The sequence below is a fragment of the Bufo bufo genome, chromosome 2 (assembly GCF_905171765.1).
Source record: "Bufo bufo chromosome 2, aBufBuf1.1, whole genome shotgun sequence".
Taxonomy (NCBI): Eukaryota; Metazoa; Chordata; class Amphibia; order Anura; family Bufonidae; genus Bufo; species Bufo bufo.
This window is the reverse complement of record NC_053390.1, coordinates 215,794,383-215,812,981: the sequence shown is the minus strand read 5'-3', so window position 1 is coordinate 215,812,981 and position 18,599 is coordinate 215,794,383. Positions and strand designations below refer to the sequence as shown.

The following is an 18,599-nucleotide window of genomic DNA, read 5'->3' as shown; positions in this document are numbered from 1 at the left end:
GCTCCCTTAACAGTGACCTCCACAGCAGCTTCCTCTTTAATAGTAGCCTCTACAGTGGCCTCCTCCCTTAACAGTGACCTCCACAGCGGCCGCCCCTTTATTAGTGACCTCCACTGTACCCAGTCTCCTTAACAGTGACCTCCACAATAACCCTGCCCCCCCCCCACAGGGACCTCTACAGCACCCCTCACCTTAAGACTGACCTCCATAGCAGACCGTCCCCTTAACTGTGACCTCCACAGCGCCTACCCCTTTAACAGTGACCTCCACAGAATCCCGCCCCCTTAACAGTGACCCATCTCCTTAACAGTGATTCCCACAATACCCCGCCCCCTTAACAGAGGCCTCTACAGCAATCTTCCCCTTAACACTGACATCCATAGCGGATCGTCCCCTTAACTGTGACCTCCACAGCACCTCGCTCACTCAATCCACAGGGTCACCCACAGCGTCCTGCCCCTTTAAAGCTGACCTACAGCAGTGAAGAAAAATGGCTGGGTTGTTATGGAAACCTGGTGCAAAACTCTGTGTGGGGGGGCGGAGCCTAACCGCCAAGCAAGACTGAGGTCTGAGTGAGAGCTCCTGCCTCACAGACCCATGCTTCATAGCTACTATATGACAAAGACAGCTTCAATATGGTCAAGATAGGCAGATATAGACCCAAGGAGCCCCCGGGTACCCCAAAACAAAAGGAGGGCCAAGCAGAAGTAGACAGATTTTTCAAGAAGAAACCTGCAGCGTCGCCGGCGCACTCAGACAACATAGTGCATCAGGCTTATGGGCTTGACTCTGAGGGAGAAGACAACGACAGACTCCATGCTGGATAATCGTGAACTCACACAAGCTGCAGATAGAGTGGCTTTAAAGAACGATTTTGTGAGCGCACAGCTATCTCAAGCATTAGCCCCGCTGATACAAGAGATAAAAGGAGCTGAGGCATGATGTAAGATCTCTTGAGCACCGTGTGGAGAAGCTGGAGGAAGACCAAGGCCAGATAGTGTCACACAGTACGGCGCTAACACGATCACTAGATCTCCTCACTTAATACAGCATACCTCATAATTGAAGATCAAGAGAATAGAAGTAGAAGAAAAATGTCAGGATGAAAGGCTTATCAGAAGCAGTGCTGCATGAAGAGCTAGAAATTGCTGCACAGAAGAGGTCTGTTGACCTTTTGGGAGAAGACAGAGCTGAAAACATCATAATCGAGAGAATACACAGATCTCTGCGTCTAGCTCCAAAACATGGGGAACCGCAAAGAGATGTGGTTTGTGGATTACTATATTTCAAAGATACGGCGGCCATCTTGCAAGCTTCTCGTATGAGCAAAGAGCTAAGGTATGTTTAATCGACAGTTTTGTTTTTTCAAGATGTTGCCCCTTCTACTCTGATTAAACGCTGTACCCTGAAACCACTAACTGACCACTTGAGAAATCCGAAGATTTTATACAGGTGGCTATATCTTTTTGGCCTTGCTTTCATAAAAAATGGCCGCCGCTGCACTATTCGCGTGCTGCAGGATTTAGACGCGGCATGTAAAAGCATTAGAGATATCACCATCGCCAATTGAGACCTAGCTCCCTGTAGATGCTACCCTGCCCAGTTTGCCAAAGCTGCCCACTCTGGTGCCCTGGGGAACAGTTCCTTAGCAGAAAGCTTCTAATGGCAATAGACGGCTGGAGTGAAGGCATGGAAAGTGAGTCGTGCACACTCTCTCCCTTGAAATATATGATCCATAGATCAATCTATCAACAACAGTCTGACTGGAGGCTAAACACATGCAACAGATTTCTCTGTTAATTCTCCAGTTTAGAGGACCACTTGTTATTATGTGAACACTCACTAGCCCAAGCTTCAAGTAACCCCAAACTAGCTGGATTGATTAGAAGCAACATCACTATTACTTTATTGACTGGGCCCAGAAGTGCTCCATCTTAAGTCCTCTTCTTTTATATTTCTACTTCATCACCTATAAAGATGTATGGACTAGACAAGAAACACAGAGGATTCACATAGAGCCGTAGATATATACTCCAATAGGAGATGAAGATGTTTTACTGAAGACCACCACTAGAGGACTCACTATAATCATTTATAAGTAATACTTGACCCAGAGACAACCAATCCTCTAAATCTCTCCTCTCCTTCTTACTGATTTATACCTTTTTTCTTTTTCTTCTTTCAGTTAATACCTAGTATACGGTTTTATTCGAACAAGCAGATATTCCAGTTGTAGGAAGCATGGGTGTGAAGGCATGGGTTGGGATAGCTACTCAACACCACCTGCCCTCACATACCTTTAAACAGTGGCTCAACTTAGGTTTCATTGCTTTTTGCAACATGGACCCGGTGTTTAATTACGGGATGATCTGTCTGATGATTTGGATGATCTGTCTGAAGCTTGAGTGGCGCAGGAAAACCGGTATCATATAGCAGAGTTGAAAGTCTCCACTTTTAATGTTAGAGGCCTAAACACTCCTCAAAAAAGATCACAAATCCTTACCTTATTGAAGAGAGATAGGTGCAATGTTTGTTTCCTACAAGAAACTCACCTCAAAGTAGGTAAAGTACCCAACTTTTCTCGTGTACACTTTTCACAATGGTTTGACTGCACCTACCGGAGTACGGACATACCCTTCATCCCCATTTTAACACAAGGCCAGGAAGGCAGGTTTCGGTTTGTAAAAGGAAAGGTGGGAAATACTTTGGTGTCCCTTGCAAGTTTGTATGCTCCCAATACCCATAAACATAAATGGATTAAGTCTACCCTAACCAGGTTCAATGACTTTGCTGAAGGGGTCAAAATAATAGGAGGAGAACTTAATGTTTCTCTATACCCTATGCTTGACTCATCAGGCACTACAGCACAAACCCCAAAAAACACTAGGAGGGATACAACACTAAGACAACCATCTCATTGACTCCTGGAGAACATTAAATACCTCTGACAGAGACTATACGTATTTCTCCGGGGTCCACCGCTCATATCAGGAGGTTGGACTATGTTCTATCAGAAGCACACATTAATATGCTACTGGGTTCCACAATTGGCTCTATCACTGTATCAGACCATCCTTCGGTAACAACCACCCTTTCCTTAAGCATGCTCCACAACCGTGAGTTGATGTGCAGTCTCAATAAGACCCTTCAGGACTCCGAGAAACACTTAGCAGACATTTCAGAAAATTATCTCAATATTTCCAGGATAATAAACCATCAAACACCTCCCAGACTATAGTGTGGGAGGCTCAACAAAGCTTTCATCCGGGGTTGAATTCATAGCGTTGGATTCTAAACTCAAAAAAGACGGGCAGAAAAAACTTAATTCCCTATTGGGTCAGATTGCAACTATAGAAACAATCCAGAAAAGGTCTAGATTACCTGTAGTCCAGGAAGAACTTCTCTCATTGAGAAGACAGCTAAATGATCTCCTCAATATAAAATGCGCCAAAGTATACCAATATACCAAATTTAAACAGTATATGCACAGACTTAGGGGAAACAAGTTGATGACATATCTTATCAAGAAGAGGGTTGAAACACAGCATAATCTCTGAGATTAAAACATCTAGAGGATTAATTGTTTCCTCCGCGAAAGATATTGCAAAATAATTTAGCTCCTATTACACAAATTTATATAATTTAGATAATATCATTCTGTCACACCTGGAACTCAGCCCAAAATAAAACCAGGAAAACCACAGATACGTTCTTGAACAATCTGAATCTACCGAAATTGGGGGAAGGAGAGGTTTCACCTCTCCTAGCACCCATCACAGAAGAAGAGGTTGCAAAGATCATCAAGACCCTGCCTATAGGCAAAGCCCCGGGGGCAGATGGCCTCCCAGCCGACTATTATATAAAAAAAATTAAAATAAAAAAATACTTCCAGTATTAGCGCCCCCAAAGAAGGCAAGGAGCGTACAGAATGTTGCACTTATAGACCCATGACATTACTCAACTTAGATGTTAAAATATGGGCTAAATTGTTGGCATATCGACTTAATGCTGTTATCCCCAAACTTATTCACCAAGAACAGTTGGGGTTTGTGTTGGGCAGAGGTAATTCTTCAGTCTTACAGACTTATCAATGCCATCACTTGGGCAAAGAAAAAAGCACTTCCTCTAGTGCTTCTGGGTACAGACGCTGAAAAAGCCGTCAATAGAGTGGGTTGGCTGTATATGAAGTGCACAATGTACAGATTTGGTTTTCCCAAAGCATTCATTCAAGCAGTTATGTCGTTATACCACTTACCAAGTGCGAGGGTGAGAGTGAACGGTTCCCCATCGAGGGCTTTTCACATTACAAATGGAACCCCATCAAGGGTGCCCCCTTTCCCCCTCCTTATTCATATTAGTCATGGAGACCTTGCTACAGGCTTTACGAGACGACCCTGTCATTAAGGGTTTGACGGTAGACAAAATAGAGCATAAATGTGCAGCGTTTGCGGACGATCTCCTCCTGCTCATCACGAACCCCAAACAAGCATTCCAACAAATCTTGGAAATCTTTAGTCTATTTGGATAGCTATCTAAATTTAAGATGAATTAACCCAAGTCGGAAGCCACAGGACTCTCCCTGGCACCTGGAACAATTAATTTGCTTAAAGCATCTTTTCTCTTTAAATGGAACCTAAACTCATTGCCATACTTAGAAATTGTACTTACCAATAACCCTGTGAGCTTATATACACTCACCTAAAGAATTATTAGGAACACCATACTAATATGGTGTTGGACCCCTTTTGCATTCAGAACTGCCTTCATTCTACGTGCCATTAATTCAACAAGGTGCTGATAGCATTCTTTAGAAATGTTGGCCCATATTGATAGGATAGCATCTTGCAGTTGATGGAGATTTGAGGGATGCACATCCAGGGCACGAAGCTCCCCTTCCACCACATCCCAAAGATGCTCTATTGGGTTGAGATCTGGTGACTGTGGGGGCCATTTTAGTACAGTGAACTCATTGTCATGTTCAAGAAACCAATTTGAAATGATTCGAGCTTTGTGACATGGTGCATTATCCTGCTGGAAGTAGCCAGAGGATGGATACATGTTCTCATTCTGTTTACGCCAAATTCGGACTCTACCATTTGAATGTCTCAACAGAAATCGAGACTCATCAAACCAGGCAACATTTTTCTAGTCTTCAACAGTGCAATTTTGGTGAGCTCGTGCAAATTGTAGCCTCTTTTTCCTATTTGTAGTGGAGATGAGTGGTACCTGGTGGGGTCTTCTGCTGTTGTAGCCCATCCGCCTCAAGGTTGTGCGTGTTGTGGCTTCACAAATGCTTTGCTGCATACCTCGGTTGTAACGAGTGGTTATTTCAGTCAACGTTGCTCTTCTATCAGCTTGAATCAGTCGGCCCATTCTCCTCTGACCTCTAGCATCCACAAGGCATTTTTGCCCACAGGACTGCCGCATACTGGATGTTTTTCCCTTTTCACACCATTCTTTGTAAACCCTAGAAATGGTTGCGTGTGAAAATCCCAGTAACTGAGCAGATTGTGAAATACTCAGACCGGCCCGTCTGGCACCAACAACCATGCCACGTTCAAAATTGCTTAAATCACCTTTCTTTTCCATTCTGACATTCAGTTTGGAGTTCAGGAGATTGTCTTGACCGGGACCACACCCCTAAATGCATTGAAGCAACTGCCATGTGATTGGTTGACTAGATAATTGCATTAATGAGAAATAGAACAGGTGTTCCTAATAATTCTTTAGGTGAGTGTAGATCTAATTATCTCCCGCTCCTGAAGAAGATTAAGACTCAATTACAGTCTTTATCTATACCATGGGTGTCCTGGATGGGGCGGAAAAACTTACTTCAGACTTACATTGTACCAAAATTAACATATTTACTTCAGATGGTTCCCATACATCTCCTGCAAGAATTCTTCAAACAGGTCAGAAATATCTTTACAGCCTTCCTCTGGAAGGGCAAAAAAACGAGATTAGCATATGATAAATTTATGAAGAGCCAGGCGGAGGGAGGTTTTGGATTACCTGATCTACAGACATATTACAAAGCTATACAACTAAAACTGTGGCTTCAATTATGTATCCCTAAATATAGAACATTAGGCTCTACCATTGAGTTAGCACTAATGTCAGATAGACAACTCGCAGGGCTTTGGGGCTTAGATCAATCGATTGAAGCTCCACAGGGTCTCACTAAAGGAATATATCTAGCTACACGCTCTATACATGCTAAAAACCCCTTTTTCTCTGATCCCCCGGAGTCACCCGACAGCAGACTTCATTCCATACCCAGTATATGCACCCACGACTCCTATTCCCCAATTTTGGAAACTCCTGAGAAACATTCCTATCTCACTACTCTTGACACTTCTTAAAAGCCAAAAGGAAATACCCCTCATAAGCACTCAAGCTATTGAGAAGGGCAATTTCCTAACCAGACAGGAATTGGAGTGCTCATGCAAACTACTAGCCAACAAATATGATACCATTCCAACCCCATCATGGTTTCAGAAACTAGCATTAGGTGAAAAGCTTCCGAGACATATTATTTCATTCCTATACAAATCATTAAACTCCGCCTCTGAGATAATTACACCTGCTTATATCCGAGAATGGGAGCGAGACCTTGACAGGTCTTTTTCCACACAAGAAACAAGACAAATACACCAAAATTCTCACGGTTTTTCAAGATGCGTCAAGATACAAGAGCATTCTTATCAACGAATGCTCAGGACTTTGTCCGCCTCAATTTATTACCGATCCTGGACCAGTTTAGGCAGAATGTTCATGTGTGGATCAAACTCCCTTTATCACTTATTGGTCACACCAACTTGTTGAAAATGATTGTTATGCAACAACTCCTGTAACATGTTGCATAATGCCCCGTCCTGGATCCCTCTGAGAATATGTTATAGGGATTGTTAAAACTCTTTGTTGGAAAATCAATAAAAATGATTTGATTTAAAAAAAAAAAAAGAAAAGAAAAATACAAGAGCATTCTTACAAAACCATGACACGTTCGTACAATGATCCGAGTAAACAATTTAAAATGGGACTTACAGACTCAGACACGTGTTGGAGATGTAAAACATATAAAGGCACCTTGGGCCATATTATGTGGTCTTGCCCTCTATTGCGCTCCTACTGGAGTCAAGTGGAACAGAAGACCAAAGAGATCTGTAAATCTTCCATCAAGCTTTCACCTCAGTCAGTCCTACTATGGCTACCTTCCACAAGCTGGCAACCTACACAGTCAGACTTGCCAACCCTGCTTATTCAGGCAGCTAGACTGCTAATCCCACTTCGTTGGCTGAACACTGACCCTCCTACACTAGAGCAATGGTACGAAAAAGTCGACCAGTTATGCTTAATGGAGGAACTGGCAAGCTGGGCAAAGAGAACACACTCTAAATATACCCACCTGTGGAAACCCTGGAAAATATTCCGTGATCCTCAATGAGAAATTATGGGTCTCACTGAGAGACTCTGGTAATATATACACTCTAGGTTTTCTCTTTTAGACTCTCAGGTATTTCTTCTACTAATGGGGTAATGAACTGTCTCAGGATTAGGAGAAGACTAGGGAAACTGACGTTCTTACTGAAGTAATCAATATGGTACTTCAACCACTCAGCTTCAATTCCTCTTGCTCTTTGCTCTTATGTTCTGAAGGAAGAATTGTCCACGGCCGTTTGACACTTTTAACTGTTACTGTCTATTGTTTACCACCCCCGGATGGTGGTTGGGAATATTGACCTATATAGGATATATGCTTCAGTATGTTCCATTGGATGTATACCTGGGTGGACATCTATACTTCATTCTTTTGATTGTATACTTTTTTTTAAATTTAATTATCTTTATTAATTGGTCTATCAAAACAGGTTACAATACAAAAAGGATTAAATAAATAATCCCCAACTTCAATATTTTTTTTTCCCCCCTTATCCCCATTCCCTTCACCCACCCCCCTGCCCATACCTGTGGTGCGGAAAAAAAATAAAAAAAATAGGAAACAGTTATCACAACTAATCAAATCTTCCAACCACCCCATATCTTAATACACTTCTCATCAGCTTCCCTCTGTTTATACATGATTTGCTCATAGTTTTTTACCTTATTAATTAGGTTTATCCATATATTTATCTCTGGAGTATGTCGAGCAAACCAGGTCCGACCAACCAGAACTCTGGCCAACAACAGTATCCTACCTAGAAAGATATTTGATACTTATTGCTATTTATTTTGGAAAGGTCGTTAAGCAAAAACACTTGTAGTTCAAAAGGGATTCGTATTATTAGTTTGTAGGTGATAAAGTTATTGATGCTATTCCGGTATTTTATAAGTTCTGGGCAGGTCCAGATCATATGAAGATAGTCCGCACCTGAGGTGTCGCATTTAGGGCAGTTAGACGTGTCTCTTAGCCCACATTTATTCATCCATATAGGGGTGATATATAGTCTGTGGCAAATGTTAAATTGTACTAGAACATGGTTAAAGTTCTGGGATAGTGAACCTAGATTCCCAAAAATATTTTTTTTTGATTGCATACTTAATCTTACAAGATGTAAGTATGTTCTATGCAGAACATTTAGCTGAAGGTGTCAATACACCCAGTATTTGCATCTTTGTGCTTTCAACCACCACTCCCCTCCCTAGATCCCTGCCCTTCTTCCCCCTCTCCTGTGTTCGATTGCTATGCAGTATGACATTGTGAAGATTACATAACATTATTGTTCTTAATGTCATTATGTATGTAACTTGTAAAATCTTAATAAAAAGAGATTTGTTATAAAAAAAAAAAATAAAAAAAAGAAAAAAAAAATGCGTATTTTGGAGACTAAGGGTCTGCAAGCTTCTATTGGCAGATAAGGGTCATGTGACCGTGTGTATGGCAGTTGGGATATGAGGAGAAAAACCAGCAGGCTTCTTTTGACTAATGTAGGTCATGTAATGGTGCCATATTTGCATTTTTTTGGGGGGGAATATCTCAGGAACAGTACGTGCTAGAGCTGAGACCCGGTCTAAAACCCTCCCGGACACCTAATGTACCTGTATGCCAAATTTAGCGATTGTAAATGCGACCGTGCAGATTCTTTTAGTGGACATACATACACTCCGCTTTATATTAGATATGTAAAATAGGGGGGTGATTTAAACTTTTTTAATATATGTATTTATTTATTTTACTTTTTATTTAACAACAATCTTTTGATCCCTTGTCCTATTCACCCTAATAGAGATCTATTAAGGTGAATAGGATTTTCACATGCTCGCTGTTGCGCTGTGCTTTGTGCACACAGCAGCAGGGAGCTCACTAGGGCAGGCCTGGAAGGCTTCAGCCACGATTTCACTGATGGGGCTCCCATCAGAAGGCAGAGGGAGCCACATCCCTCTGCCTTACCTCACAGGTGCCATCAAAGTTGATCACAGCACCTGAGGGGTTAACTGACTGGGTTCGGCAGGATCGCTGCAGCAGCCCGCTCCATACATTAGCCCATACATTACCTCAACCACAGTGACGCAAAGCAATTTGAAATTTCCCATTTGCCTTTAAAAAAGGATCATGACCGCAACATGACCAAACTGTGTGGTCGTACCCTAAAACTGCAACACTGTGATAAACCCCAATAACGGGATATAATAAAACGGTATTCACCTGCTGCTCCACTGGCTGGCTGTTGTTAATTTCAATTAGAGACTCAGTTTGCGGCTCTTCTTCTTCTGGAGTCTCATTTGCCATGACTACCACAGGTTTAACATGTTCATCCAAGGCTGATGCTCTTAAAAAGTTAGGTGGATTCTGTTAAAATGCAGACAAAGTAAATTTCATTTATAAGAAGAGGTAAAAACAATTTGTTTTGTATATGAACTGGCTTTTGCCATGTAGAGATGTTATATAATAAAGACTGCAACACAGTCCCTTTTGCAACACTTTCACCTTTTTATGGCCTGTAAACTCTAATTTTTACATGCATTTTTAGTTTTTGTTTATTTTTTTGGTATTTATTTACTCTGTAGAGAAGTCTACAGCAAAATGCACAAAAAAATTAAATTCCCAGAATATGGGGGCAGGGGAACTGCATTGACTAAAAAATACCCCCCCCCCCCTTTCTTTAAAGGGGTTCAGCACTTTGTTTAAACTGATGATCATCATCAGCATCTGATCGGCGGGGGTCCGACACCCGGGACCCCCGCCGATCAGCTGTTTGAGAAGGCAGCGGCGCTCCAGCAGCGCCGCAGCCTTCTCACTGTTTATCACAGGCCCAGTGACGTCACGACTAGTATCACTGGCCTGGGCGCGGCTAAGCTCCGTTCCCTTGAATGGAGCTTAGCCCCGCTCAGGCCAGTTGATACTAGTCGTGACGTCACCGGCCGGCGGTAAACAGTGAGAAGGCCGTTGTGCTGCTGAAGCGCCGCTGCCTTCTCAAACAGCTAATCGGCGGGGGCCCCGGGTGTCGGACCCCCGCCGATCAGAAGTTGATGATCTATCTAGAGAATAGATCATCAGTTTAAACAAAGTGCAGAACCCCTTTAATTGTGACCACCAGTACCTTTTGGTGCTCTATATTGTAATACAGAGTGTTATGCTGGCGACCCGTGTCTGCTGCCTCCCCACTATCCCAGACGGGTGCAGGCATCGCCCCACTCAACCCATGTGTATTGGGGTTAGTATTCAGTAAAACTTATGTGTAGGACTGCAGGGGATAACCTCCCCTATTGCTTTATTGAGCTTAGGTATTCTAGTATTTGCTAGACCTAGTGCTTTTTCTGTCTCCCTGTTTATAAACTCTGCCTGTTTACCAACCTTGATCCTTCACGGTCTTGACTTCGGATACGCTTAAGCTCTGCCTGTCCAGACCTCAGATCTGTTTTACAGATACGCACGATCGTTGCTGGCCCTGATCCCGGCCTGTCACCTCACTACAAGTATTGTCTGCTTCTTAGGTGCTTTGCACCGGTGTCTAAGGCTCCCATGGGTCAGATCATAACTACACCAGGACTATTCCAAGAGGTAGCGATCCGGTGGCTCATCTAGACCAGATCCCTGTATAGGGTTTAAAGTACCAATACCAGGGGACTGCCAGGATAGCTTGTTTGTCCTGTGTTTAGTATTTCCCCATAGTCTTTCATGCAACATCTGGAGTTTGTGTTTTTTGCCTAAAAAATGGCAGCCACCAGTAACTGTAAAACCTCTTAAAAATTCCAGAAATAAACTGTGAGACGCAAGCCTTTAAGGGGGTTCTCCGGTCCATGTGACAGACAGTAAGGTAATGGGGGAGGGGGGGGGGGTTCTGATCACTGGAACACCGATCAGAAGAAAGTGAGCTCTAAGTTCCCATCTGAATAGATTAGCGTTTGAGCATGTACACTACCAATCAATTCAAACTGTATGACACTGCCAAGGATAGCCAAGTGCTGTAATATGCATCAAACTTACATCAGGAAGACGGGGAATCTGAATAAGCCGCTTGAAATACAGCATATCAGATGCACGTTTGAAGAAATTTTTAAGGCTGTGGGTGGGAAGGAAACAAAAAAAAGAACAATAAATCACAGTGAATTTGGTGCAATATCATATGTGTAGCTACATAAAGAACAATTATGCTAACAAGTATGCCAATAATGTTTTATGTCCATATAGTTACATAGGTAGAAGACACAGGGTCCATCAAGTTCAATATTTCTCAGACTAATTATACAACATCAAGGTTAGATTAATTACAACCCTCAATGCTGTTTGCTATTAGATAAGCATCTAGAGGTTTCTTAAATTAGGACATTAGTAATGGCAGATACGATGTCATCATTTAAAAAAGGTCTAGACTGCCTCTAGTCTAGGGCAAAAAAACAATACAATGGTAAGCTCATCACCTGTCTCCAAACTGTTTGCACTCTTGTAAACCTGACTGTGGGGTTCCAGTTTTGTATTATGGATTTTATGAAGATTTAAATACATTTCTACCTATTTTATCAAGAATCCGGACTGTAAATAAGTGGAAGACCTCAAGCTTATCTCTAAAGGAATGTCAATCTGTACAGGCTCTAAAAAAAAAATAAAAAAAGATGGACGATCAGACGTTTAGAGCTGCAGGCTGGGGCAGTAGTTTTGACTGACATTCGCTTGTATATTAAAACTCTGTGACAATATGTTAAAAGATACAGTGACTTAGGTTAAATTATCCAGTGATCCCACTTCAGCTTCAGACAGTTTCGGATAAGGGTATAGCCCTGAATGTTGTTTAGTAACAAGAATTCCGGCCACCTATGAGGCCCATCATGGTTGGGATCAGTTCCTTAGGCCTCCTGCACACAACCGTATGGCTTTTTCAGTGTTTTGCGGTCAGTTGTTCCGTTTTTTTGTTTCCGTTGTGCTTCCATTTCCGTTCGGCATATACAGTATACAGTAATGACATAGAAAAAATTGGGCTGGGCATAAAATTTCCAACAGATGGTTCCGCAAAAGCGGAACGGATACGGAAGACATACGGAGTACATTCCGTACGTGTTCCGCTTTTTTTGCGGACCCATTGACTTTAGTGGAGCCACAGATCGTGATTTACGGGCAATAATAGGAAATGTTCTATCTTTCAACGGAACGAAAATACAGAAACGGAATATATTACTTTTTTTTGCGGAACCATTAAAATGAATTGTTCTGTATACGAACCGTATACGGAACGCAAAAACAGCCCGTAAAAAAGAGGCAGGAGGCCTTAAATGAAGGGCTTGTGTGAATGGGTAGATAATTACCAGTTATCAGATGTTCAGGTTATTTGAGAGACGCTATTCATGTCTTGAGTTTAATCTGTGGTGTCTCATGGAAAAATAACTTATGTTGGGTAACAGCAGATACAGAGTCACTTTATAGTATACCATAGGCTGGCCATTATGGCAGTGTCTTTCCATTGACATAGGTACTCTGGCTATTTGGAGGATCTTCTATTTCTCGCCCTGTATGCTAATCCATACCATCGTTACAGGGAGGAGGAGATGGCTGGGTTTCTCAGGGAGAGTCTCCTTCTCCCTGGCTATGAGCTGGCCTATCGCAGCGGAGCCCATCACTTTCAGGGAGAAGGTGAGGGGTTGGCGGAGTTCTGCTTTAAAGCATCATATCTCAGGCTGGGTGGAAGCTAGATATGAGCCTGGTCTTGTTTGAAAGCTGACATGAATGATATCTGTTATGATATCTGTTTTCACTTTTAGCTGCTTTCAATCCTGACTCTATTTCCAACAGCTTTAGCTCTACCCAGCCCGAGGTATTCAGTGTTAAGGCAGACCCCCACCCCAATTCAGCTGGCTGTAAGGAGAAGGGGCAGTGGGGGGTTTACAGTCTGCAGTATAGGAAAAATATAAATTGGAATCATCATAATTGAAGTGACCCACAGAATAAAGTTATTTTATTTACAACACACAGTAAACAGTAAAAATAAATCCCACTAAATAATATTAACTTGAATGGGGCTGAGCTGAGTCTAGGCTAAGTGGCCAATGGTTATGACATCACTGGCCTAAAGTAGGCAGCGAGAAGGCCACAGTGCTCACAAGTGCGCTGGTGTTTTTTATTTATCAAACAGCTGATCGTGGGGTCTACCAATCAGATGCTGATGAACTATCCAGAGGATAGGTCATCAGTTAGGGTACTTTCACACTAGCGGTTTTCTTTTCCAGCTTCGAGTTCCGCTCTATACCGGAAAATAACTGATCAGTTTTATCCTAATACATTCTGAAAGGAGAGTAATCCGTTCAGGATGCATCAGGAGGTCTTCAGTTCAGTCTTTTTGACTTTTCAGGACGGAGATAATATTGCAGCATGCTACGGTATTATCTCTGGCCAAAAAAACTGAACACTTTTGCCATAGGAATGTATTAGTGTCGGATACAGCATTCAAATTGCCGCATTGACGGATCTGGTATTCCGGTCTGCGCATGTGTAGACCTTTAAAAATGTGAAAAAAGATTAAATACCGGATCCGTTTTGCCTGATGCTACCGGAAAAAACGGATCCGGTATTGCAATGCATTTTTCTGACTGATCAGGCATTTTTCAGACTGCAACGGAACGGCCTGCCAGAATCAAACAACGCAAGAGTGAAAGTACCCTTAAATTACCATTTTAATGTATCTGATTTTTGGACATTGTAGTTGCTGTTTTTAATGTACTGAAATTAAAAGTCAAGTTTTATTCCATATGGAGTGCTGGATTGTTTTCAGACTGTGAACACAGCATAATAATTTACAACTTCTTCTAGAATGTGTGCCCCAGTAAGTAAAATAAGATTGGTTAACAATGGTTTCAAATGGACCTAGTTAACCTGTTTTACAGTTTATTTCAGTGCTGGATGAAATCCACTATATTCCCTACAAAATAGACAGCAGCCACACTGTCACCGCCACTTGCTCGTTCGGCGCTCCTCGCTGCAGTTTCGTTTCTGTGTGTTCTTTGATTCCTTATGGGTTAACTCCCCTGTGTGCCTATCAGGAGTTAATCCTCTCTGTCTGCTCCATGGGTGTGGCCTCTCTGTTGCACCCATGGAACCTGTATATAAGGCCTCATGCACACGACCGTTGTGTGCATCCGTGGCCGTTGTGCCGTTTTCCGTTTTTTTTCGCGGACCCATTGACTTTCAATGGGTCCGTGGAAAAATCGGAAAATGCACCGTTTTGCAGCCGCATCCGTGATCCGTGTTTCCTGGCCGTGAAAAAAATATGACCTGTCCTATTTTTTTCACGGCCAACGGTTCACGGACCCATTCAAGTCAATGGGTCCGTGAAAGAACACGGATGCACACAAGATTGGCATCCGTGTCCGTGATCCGTGGCCGTAGTTTAGTTTTTATACAGACGGATCCGAAGATCCGTCTGCATAAAGCTTTTTCAAAGCTGAGTTTTCACTTCGTGAAAACTCAGAACCGACAGTATATTCTAACACAGAAGCGTTCCCATGGTGATGGGGACGCTTCTAGTTAGAATACACTACAAACTGTGTACAAGACTGCCCCCTGCTGCCTGGCAGCACCCGATCTCTTACAGGGGGCCGTGATCAGCACAATTAACCCCTTCAGGTGCGGCACCTGAAAGGGTTAATTGTACTATCATATCCCCCTGTAAGAGATCAGGGCTGCCAGGCAGCAGGGGGCAGACCCTCCCCAGTTTGAATATCATTGGTGGCACAGTGCGGCCCCCCCCTCCCTCTATTGTAATAATTCGTTGGTGGCACAGTGTGCGCCCCCCCCCCTCCCTCCCTCCATTGTAATAATTCGTTGGTGGCACAGTGTGCGCCCCCCCCCCCTTCCTCCCTCTATTGTAATAAATCGTTGGTGGCACAGTGTGCGCCCCCCATTGCCCCCCCCCCCCCCTCCCTCTATAGCATTAACAACGTTGGTGGCCAGTGTGCGGCCTCCCATCTCCCCCCCCATCATTGGTGGCAGCGGAGTTCCGATCGGAGTCCCAGTTTAATCGCTGGGGCTCCGATCGGTAACCATGGCAACCAGGACGCTACTACAGTCCTCGTTGCCATGGTTACTTAGCAATAGTACAATAGTTGAAGAGTCATACTTACCTGCTGCTGCGATGTTCTTGTCCGGCCGGGAGCTCCACCTACTGGTAAGTGACAGTGACAGGTCTGTGCGGCGCATTGCTAAATGAACCGTCACTTACCAGTAGGAGGAGCTCCCGACCGGACACGAACATCACAGCTCCCAGGTAAGTATGAATCTTGTACTATTGCTAGTAACCCGCTGCCACCAATGATCGGGGGGGGGGGGGGGGGGGGGGGGCGCAAGATGGGAGGCCGCACACTGGCCACCAATGTTGTTAATGCTATAGAGGGAGGGGGGCCAATAATTGCCACCAACGATTTATTACAATAGAGGGAGGAAGGGGGGGGGGGGGCGCACACTGTGCCACCAACGAATTATTACAATAGAGGGAGGAAGGGGGGGGGGGGGGGGGGGGCACACTGTGCCACCAACGAATTATTACAATGGAGGGAGGAAGGGGGGGGGGGCCGCACTGGCCACCAATGATATTCAAACTGGGGAGGGGGGGGGTCTGCCCCCTGCTGCCTGGCAGCCCTGATCTCTTACAGGGGGATATGATAGTACAATTAACCCCTTCAGGTGCGGCACCTGAGGGGTTAATTGTGCTGATCACGGCCCCCTGTAAGAGATCGGATGCTGCTAGGCAGCAGGGGGCAGTCATGTACACAGTTTGTAGTATATTCTAACTAGAAGCGTCCCCATCACCATGGGAACGCCTCTGTGTTAGAATATACTGTCGGAAATGAGGTTTCACGATCTAACTCATATCCGACAGTATATTCTAACATAGAGGCGTTCCCATGGTGATGGGGACGCTTCAAGTTAAAATATACCATCGGATTGGAGAAAACTCCGCTCTGATGGTATAAAGGGGACTCCGGACTTTACATTGAAAGTCAATGGGGACGGATCCGTTTGAAATGGCACCATATTGTGTCAACGTCAAACGGATCCGTCCCCATTGACTTGCATTGTAATTCAGGACGGATCCGTTTGGCTCCGCACGGCCAGGCGGACACCAAAATGACTTTTTTTTTCATGTCCGTGGATCCGCCAAAAATCAAGGAAGACCCACGGACGAAAAAACGGTCACGGATCACGGACCTACGGACCCTGTTTTTGCGGACCGTGAAAAAAAACGTTCGTGTGCATGAGGCCTAAGGCAGAGGTTTCCTCAGTTCTGTGTCAGCTCTCCTAGTGTGTGTTGTCTTGTCCTGCTCCTTGTTTGCACTCACTTTCCCATGCTGCTGACCCATGGGACCCGTGTCTGTCTGTGCTCTGTGGGTTTCCTACTTGTTCATTCCCGTCCTCTTTCCTGTCTTTCTGTTATCTGTTCTGCCAGTTATGTTTTAGTTACCTTGTGTGTATTCATATGTCTCTGTTCAGCAAGCCCTTTCTGCAGTGTGCCTTGCTGCAGAGTGCTATGGGCAAGGCCACGCAGTATACCACTGGTGGAGCTAGTCCTTTTCTGCTCATTGCCACTCCTGTTCCCTTGCGTGAACTCCTGCTTGTGTTTTTAGTTGCCTGTTTGTTATGTTTGCCTATGTACCGTCGGTACCTTCTGGTACCTGTTGTCCGTTTGCTCCTGTTGTCACTATCTAGTTCATGCTCCAGAGTGGACCCTGGCAACTCCCTGCGGCAAAGCCTAACCCTACCATCTGGGGCCCTACTGAATACCAGGAGTTGCTTAGTCACGCCCCTCTGGAGTATTACTAGACAGTGGCGCAGTGGGGGGTTTTCTCCCACTGTGCGGACGGTACATAGAGCTCTCAATTTCCCTGTGTTTTCCTCCTTGGTTTCTGTTTATGCAATAAACTCTGTTGTGACTGTACCATATTGCTATTTTTTTTTTTGCATGATGACGCAGAGGCCTCTCCTGGGACCTCCAACTCGTGACACACACACACACATCTTTTTATTACACATACAGAACAGCACTGTAGTGTAGGTTTCTGATAAAAGTCAAGAAAGTACCATTACTTGTGATCTGGGCTACTTGGGAGGACATGCAGACCAACCTTTGGCCAGTATCTAATATTTTCAGAGGTTAAAGGGTACCTAAACGCAAAGCACAAAAAGGTGCAGCAGCACTTCTTAGAGTGATCTGCACCTACTACTTGCATTGGCTCTGCTTTGCATTTGCAGCATGAGGAATACATAGAAAGTATACAGGAATTATACTCTGCATGCTGCAGTAGCAGAGCAGATGCAAATGGAAAGTGCAGATTGCCCTCAGAAGCCCTGCTGCTTCAGGTCCCCTCATGCCAAGAGCTACATACAGATTTTGCACCATCAGTAGTGGTAAAAACTTTGTCTGCATGTGAACTTGGCCTTACTGAGAAGTAGCAGGGAGAGCTGCTGAGCATTGAGTGACAGTAACAGAGAACAGCGAGAGGGGATCTCTGCAGAGGAACAGGCAATGAGAGCAGGAGGAGCAAGAGGGGAATGTGTGGCACCATGACCACTGTTTAGGAGCTGAAACGGAAGTCACGGAAGAGGTTTATGTCCTGCCACAAGATATACACCAGGCCTGGAAAGATTTCAATTTTCACTGGAGGTACCGTTTATAAAAGTGTACCAGTACAGACACAGCAGAAAAATGATGATAATAAAAAAAAATATCTACAAGATGATTGATAGGAGATAACAGTGCAATTCTTGATTATTAAGGGTAAGTTGGAAGGTCAGTATCACCTGTGGAACTGTTCATGAAATCTGTCTCTATGTCCCTGTAGTGTATCAGGAGGCAGACCTACAACAGAATACACAGCGATTTTATTGCTTGTATCATGCAGAAAACAGTTGTGCTTTATTTTACATCCTAACGCCGCATTCACACGTCCGTGTCCCTCCTCAAATCTGTGAGAAGGAGGTCAGCAATGTGTCCATGAAGCTGGCCGTGAAGGATCTGTGTCGGGTCTGTGTGTCGTTTTTTTTTCTTTCCGTGTGCCATCCGTGTTTCACTGACCCTGCACAGCTGAAAAATAATTTTTAAAGCATCTCTTCCTAATGATCCATGAAACACGGATGCAAAACTGATGGCATCCATGGTTTTCACGGACCCATAGAC

General features: G+C 43.9%; 1 protein-coding gene across 1 annotated transcript in view; it reads right to left on the bottom strand.

Annotated features, from left to right (window-relative positions):
• Window positions 1-18,599, bottom strand: part of HIP1R (huntingtin interacting protein 1 related) — a 127,550-nt gene that overhangs the window by 39,662 nt on the left and 69,289 nt on the right. Inside the window, exons 9-11 of the mRNA XM_040416174.1 lie at window positions 18,224-18,281; window positions 11,429-11,504; window positions 9,647-9,790 (exon numbers count right to left, since the gene is read on the bottom strand). Of these exons, the coding sequence (XP_040272108.1) occupies window positions 9,647-9,790; window positions 11,429-11,504; window positions 18,224-18,281 (278 nt within the window). The remainder of the gene's footprint in view (window positions 1-9,646; window positions 9,791-11,428; window positions 11,505-18,223; window positions 18,282-18,599) is intronic.